Source organism: Seriola lalandi, unplaced genomic scaffold, assembly GCF_002814215.2.
Source record: "Seriola lalandi dorsalis isolate HSWRI2012SDOR001 ecotype SW California unplaced genomic scaffold, Sedor1 jcf7180002054505, whole genome shotgun sequence".
NCBI classification, from domain to species: Eukaryota; Metazoa; Chordata; class Actinopteri; order Carangiformes; family Carangidae; genus Seriola; species Seriola lalandi.
The window spans coordinates 27,549-33,729 of NW_019525058.1; the positions used below are offsets into that span (position 1 = coordinate 27,549).

A 6,181-nucleotide genomic window follows, 5' to 3' on the forward strand; every position below is an offset into this window, starting at 1 on the left:
TCCCACTTCCCCCAAAAAACCTCTGGTATGACTGACTGCCAGTTTACACACTGACTTGACTTTTACCCAACATTCAGAGTTCATAGAAAGATTTTGGCATGCCGGCTGCGCCGCTGTTCGCACAAAAAAAAAAAAAAAAGTCTGAAAGGACAAATCTTTCGTCATGTTCTGTGCAAATGCCAGGGAGTAATCCCCCCCCGCCCCTCCCCAGGAGACTTGATTGTGGAACTGTCCAGAGGACGCAGTGTGCGTCTGTGACTTACAGCCACACTGCCCTCATTTACAACTCCTCCAATATACGCCAAAACAGCAGCGATTTATGGAGGATGGCAGCCCCATACAGGAGATGACAAACGACGGTCTATGATCGGCTGTTAACACTGCAATTAATAGGTTACCATAAAATACACCGGTTTATAGGCAGATGATACGAGGCAAATAGAGCAAGGAGGATGTGATGAACTGCATGGAAACCACGGAGCACCGAGGGGAGAAAGGAAGGAAATGAAATAAGCTTTAATTTCATTTCGATACGAGCGCAATTTATTTTGAAGGATGAAATAAGCTGTTGATGATGATGCTCACGGCGCTCACCTGGGCTGGGAGGCTGGATCTTCGGCTGGTTCTTTTTGGTGTCCGTGTTGAAGAAGTCCGGGGGCGGGTCCTCGCCTCGCTCGATCTTGCACTCGAAGGCGTACAAACACTGGATGTACTGTTTCTTGAGCGAGCTGGCCGCGCTGCTCGACGTGCCTACGTTCAGGTTTGTGGCCAGCTCCCTCCACTTCTTGTTCTTGTTCACCTGGTGGGCGATAAAGAGGAAGGAGGAGGCTTAGAGAAAGCTGCACAGAACAGCCGCGTTAAGAACCACAAAAGCTGCCTGCTCTGATCTGGAGAGTTCGGGGCGGAATCCGCGGCGCACCTGGGTGAGGCCGCCAATCTCCTTGACGGACACGTAGAGTCTGAAGAGATCCAGAGGCTTGCGGCCCACAGCGGGGAGGTTGTTCATGCCCATGGCCTTCTCCTCTGCGAAGGCCAGGTACCGGTCCACCCACATCTTCCTCTCCGGCTCCGGGCCGAGCTCGTACAGACGAGTAATCTTCTCGTTGGTGATAGTGGAAGAGCTCGACTTCTGCAGAACAGATTTAGGAGGGAAATCATGAGATGTGGGGGGGTGGGGGAGAAGAAAAAAAAAAGATCTAATGGAGGGACAAGAATTTAATCGTGTGGACTTTTTACCTTTTTGGATTCCGGCTTGGGAGTCCCTTCCACTTTGTTGTTCATCTTCTGGGCAGGGTTCATCTTGTCCATAGCGAACTCCGAACTGGGAGCCATTCCTGGGTGTTCAGGGGTAATAAAGAGAGGGCATAAAAATAAGAGATTACCAGTCTATAAAACCATTTTATGGACTAAACTTCTCGGCGCTACAACCACCTGCTCACGGCCTCAGCGTAGCTTTTACTCACCGGGCGTGTTGTTGGCCATGTTCGCTCCCATCGGGTACGGCCCCGGCCCTCCCTGGTTTATCATACCGTGCATGCTGTTCATGCCGGGGCCGTACGGAGAGCCTGTTCCCATCATGCCCTGGGACATGTTAGGGTAACCAGGTGGCCTGGAGAAAGAGAACGCTCGTTGAGATACAACTACCTGATAAAGTTGCATCATTATCACAAAGAAGTAAAAGGATTAAAGAGGCCGTCGTTCCTTTTCATGCCTCGCTGTTTGATGCTGTAACAAATCCCTGCTTCTTGTCTTGTGTTCACTGGGTTCAGATTATTCTGTAGGAAACATCAATTTACTTTATATGATTCTAGCACTGGGTGTCTCTCTGTGGGCTGAGCTGGCGTTCTCGCTGGGGAAGGATGTGATTCACTGATCTCAGAGACCATCTCCGGCTCTCTCTCTCATTCTCTCCGTTTTTCTCTCTCTCACAGATAAGTTTGGTCGGCTGCCATCTACTCTGCAGCACACACTCAGCCACCAAAAAACACACAAGCACAACGCAGCGGCCTGCACATGGGAAGAACCAATCATTTTTCATGGTCACACGGGCAAAGATGCATCCGCTGCACGCACACGCACAAAAAAAAACCTCTCCAGGCTCTAGAGTCTTAACACGATGAGTCACACTGACCCTCGACCGTCAAGTGCTCCCTTACGTCTCATTGAGACCGATGCAGCTGTAACACCCACCTGTTGTGTATGGAGTTAGTGGGTCCGTGGTGCATGGTGGGGCCGCCGTCCTTCCTGTTCATGCCTGGAGGGGGACACATCCCGGACGCCACCTGAGGAGGCATGCCGGCCATGTTGGCGGCCATGCCGGGACCGTAGGGCCGAGCGCCCATCTGCGCGGGGCCTATTCTACCGGGCGGCATGTTCCCGTACGGAGCGCCGCTGGCCTGGCCGGGCATGGGGTTCATGGAGCCGCCCATACCGGGACCGCTGGGGTAGTTGGCGTTGGGCATCCCTGTGTAGCCGGGTTGCCGGGGGTAACCTGGAAGAGTCACAAATGGACGGACATTTAGTTCATGGTGCTCTGCTGTGTTTCAGTCTGAAACAGAGAAGTGTGAAACAACTTCTACTCGTTTCTACTCTGACAAGATAAAGAGTTTTTCGGTCGTCCGGCTCTAAATTTACCTCCGCGCTGCCTGTTCTGACAAGCAGCCTGATGAGGCAGGCTTTATCTGGCCCTCACTATGACTCATAGCAGAACTTCTTCAAAGCCCACGGAAACCATCTGAGACTTCAAAGTGAAGTGATATAATTTCATAAATATACGAAGTGAGAGGAAACTTCAAAGCCTCTTTTTTTTTTTTTTTTTTTAAATCCAGGCTATCTATGAAACTGTGATGGTCACAGGATGACAACTGTAAACTCATTCATACAATACTGTACTCCCCCCCCCCCTCCTCTACTATTTCTACCTTGTGGGCCGTACTGGCCCCCCTGAGGCCCGTAGTTTCCCATGGAGTTGTTCTGGGGGTAGGGTCCCATCCCGGCGTGCATCTGGCCTCCCGAAGACTGGCGTGGAGATAAGGCGGAGCCAGGCTGTCCAGGGGACCCGTATGGAGGCATCTGAGGGTTACGCATGTACACTGGAGAGGATTGGGAGAGAATATCTTTAGATGCATTTGTAAAATAAAGAAAAAAAAAACCTGCATCTGCTTAAACATAATGTTACATAACACAATATGTCTCTGCGAGAGGAGCCTCGCTCTTTACTTCCTCTCAGACACACAGCGGTACAGCGTCTGTCTGCTCTTACCCTCACTGGACCTGGCGAGCACACTATTCTTATTTAAAGATTTAGCCTGCGGGAGAGTTTACAGGAGGGAGGAGCGCGTACAAATTCAAACAATCACACCTTAAAAAAAAAGCTGCTTGAGGATGTGGCACACATTTCTTTTGCACTACTGAGCAGACGGCGAGGGGTTTCCGTCCCCCCCACACTCACCCCTGTCCTGGCCCATGGCTGACTGGTTCATGGAAGAGTGCATGATGCTGTCCGACTGGACGCTGGGCGGCCGGGGAGGCATCTGATTACCTGCAGGACGACAACAACACAGGGACTCAGGAAGTTGAAAATACTTTGAAGCTCTGAAATCCTGTCCATCACATCACAACACGCCAATCAATACAAAGCAAATTAAATAAAAAAACAACAACACAGCGTCCTGTCAGCTGCCCGTCACCGCGCTCTCCTCTGTGAGCTGTCGGCGGCAGCGTAGCTTGTGTTTCTCTGCCGTCTGGATAGTTTACGAGCGTCATGTTAGGAGAAAACTTAACGTTCCCATCTGGCAAGTCGCTTCATGAATTACAAATATGAGCCACTGTATTTTGTGAGTGAGCCGAAGTTCTGAATTAAAACTCTAAATCTGTCTCCCTGTTTGTGTCCTGGATGTTTCACACAGCATCCAACTCTCTGCATACTGAAGGTGACACTTGTATGAAAAATGGATTTAAATTATTTTGTCCGGTTCGGTATTTTTAGCAGGTATATTTCTTACCTTCTGGCAGGTGAATCTAAATTACTGCCTTCAGTTATTTCAAACTGTATAAGTCTACTTGCTCTTGGTTGTTTGTCCTGTAAATATTTAGTTTTTTGTCCTGTGTCAGTAAGTTTCTGTCCTGTTAGTTCACATTCCCAAATAATGCCATAAAGTTTCATCTTATTACAATTGAAAATTTAAAGTTAAACATTTTGTGTTTGCATGAATATAAGAGTGTTGTTCCCTCTAGTAGGCTACACTGCATTTCACACATTTAAAAAAATAATTAAATAAATACATAAGCATAATTTGTGACTGAACATTATATATAAAGGTAGATTTCCATGTCTTTTTGATTATAGATCAGGTCTAGTTTCTATATTAATACTGTGAAAGTATCAAAGCCTCAGTCCACAGAGAAATGCACACAGCCTGTATTCAGAAACTGAGTCTTAAAACCAGCCGTCAGGACTTCCTGTAACTTTGTGATGTCACAACAAAAAAGTCACCAAGCCCCGCCCACCTGGACCCACCATCCAAACCTTTACAGGATTTGGTTTCTCTTAGTATTTTTACCTTATATCTGCTTTATTTTTATTCTATCACCCAGAAAACAGTCAGCCAATCAGAGGAGAGGCTCAGAGCCTCCTCTCTTCTGATTGGCTCTCTGACCTGTTGTTACTAGAGCTGCAGAGAGAAGCCTGAGAGAGGAGATGTAAAACTAGGTCAAGATGGTTTTAGGTTCTTAAAACCACAAATATATCTTCTTATGGATCAACTCTTCAAATAAAACACAGGGAAAGTGTAAAATACGGAGCTTTAAATAAAAGACCTCCAACAAAGTGTCTTGACTTCGTGCTTTACCTGGCACAGCAGCAGGGGACAGAGGGCCGGTGCGGGAGGGCGTGACGCTGGCGGGGGAACCCACGGGTGATGGCGAGGGTCCGCGTATGCCTGGCAGATGGGGCGAAGTGTGCGGAGAGAAGGGCGACTGGGCGGGGTTGCTCTGCTCGCCCTGACTGCTGGACACCCCCGAAGTGCTGACGCCCGGACTCAGGGCGCCCTCCGTGCCTGTGGGCAGGTCGTCGATGGAGCCCGACAGATCCTGGAACGAGAAGAGAGACATGAGTTAAACTTTTTTTTCCAAGTTTAAGTCTCTTTTTCTTTTTTTAATTTTATTTTATGCACCATTTCAACTGTTTGTGATGCAATTTGACAATTTCATGGGGACAGTTTTATAAGAATCACTGTTTATAAGACATAAAATATCAAACAAATAATCCTCCGCAACCCTTTGGGGGGAAGCTGCAGTTATGATGGAAAGTGGGAAATTAAGTGGAAAAACCCGATATGCGATATCAAAGGCAAATCAGTGTGTGTGTGTGTGTGTGTGTGTGTGTGTGTGTGTGTGTGTGTGTGTGTGTGTGTGTGTGTGTGTGTGATCGCGGTGATGTAAATAAAGCCCAGTTTGGCTCAGACTATAAAAATGTAAAAAGCTGGAGAAGACAGTCGCTGCATTTGGAGAAATGTGAATCACATTCAGGCTTTTTTTTTTTTTTTCCTGAACACACTTGTAAGAGGAGGGTGAGAGCGTTTTATTTCAGACTCGTATCAAAGTCAAGTGAAGTCAAATCAAGTGGGAGGAAATTCAAATGGTCACCGATGCGTTGCAGCAATCTTTGCCTCCAACGGGGTGTGTCTGTTATTCTCTCGTACATGCCTGCCGCCCCGTTACAGTGCAAAAACACACCCAGATACAATGCCTCCCTTTTTTTAAAAATACTCCACATCACTCCCATAATGCTGATAATGATCCATCTTGGCGAGGAAGACTCTGTTTGTGCGGCTTGCATAGAGAAAGAAGAGTGGGGGGAAAAAAAGAAAAAAAAAAATATTTGAAGCAAGTCATCTTGGGAGGCAGTTGAAATAATTGGTGCTGGGCACAGGCTCCGGTGCCATGTGGTGTTGTTATTGAGCCTCGCTGGCTGTGACACAAAGACAAGCCAGGCAGGCAGGAAAGCAGGAAGGCAGCCGGCGATGATTATGTTTGTGGGAAGGTGAATGTTTACACACTGGCCACTCACGTGGAGCCCATGTGCTCGCTCAGAAATGCAAGCTCATCTGCCAGTCACATCGGAGGAGGGAAAAAAAAAATGGGAGGGAGGAGGAGGAGGAGGAGGAGGAGGAGGAGGAGG

General features: G+C 48.0%; 1 protein-coding gene across 1 annotated transcript in view; it reads right to left on the reverse strand.

Annotated features, from left to right (window-relative positions):
- Positions 1 to 6,181, reverse strand: part of arid1ab (AT-rich interactive domain 1Ab) — a 54,978-nt gene that overhangs the window by 7,923 nt on the left and 40,874 nt on the right. The window contains 8 exon segments of the mRNA XM_087175830.1: positions 595 to 799; positions 920 to 1,129; positions 1,237 to 1,334; positions 1,464 to 1,609; positions 2,191 to 2,491; positions 2,922 to 3,092; positions 3,452 to 3,541; positions 4,851 to 5,091. Of these exon segments, the coding sequence (XP_087031956.1) occupies positions 595 to 799; positions 920 to 1,129; positions 1,237 to 1,334; positions 1,464 to 1,609; positions 2,191 to 2,491; positions 2,922 to 3,092; positions 3,452 to 3,541; positions 4,851 to 5,091 (1,462 nt within the window).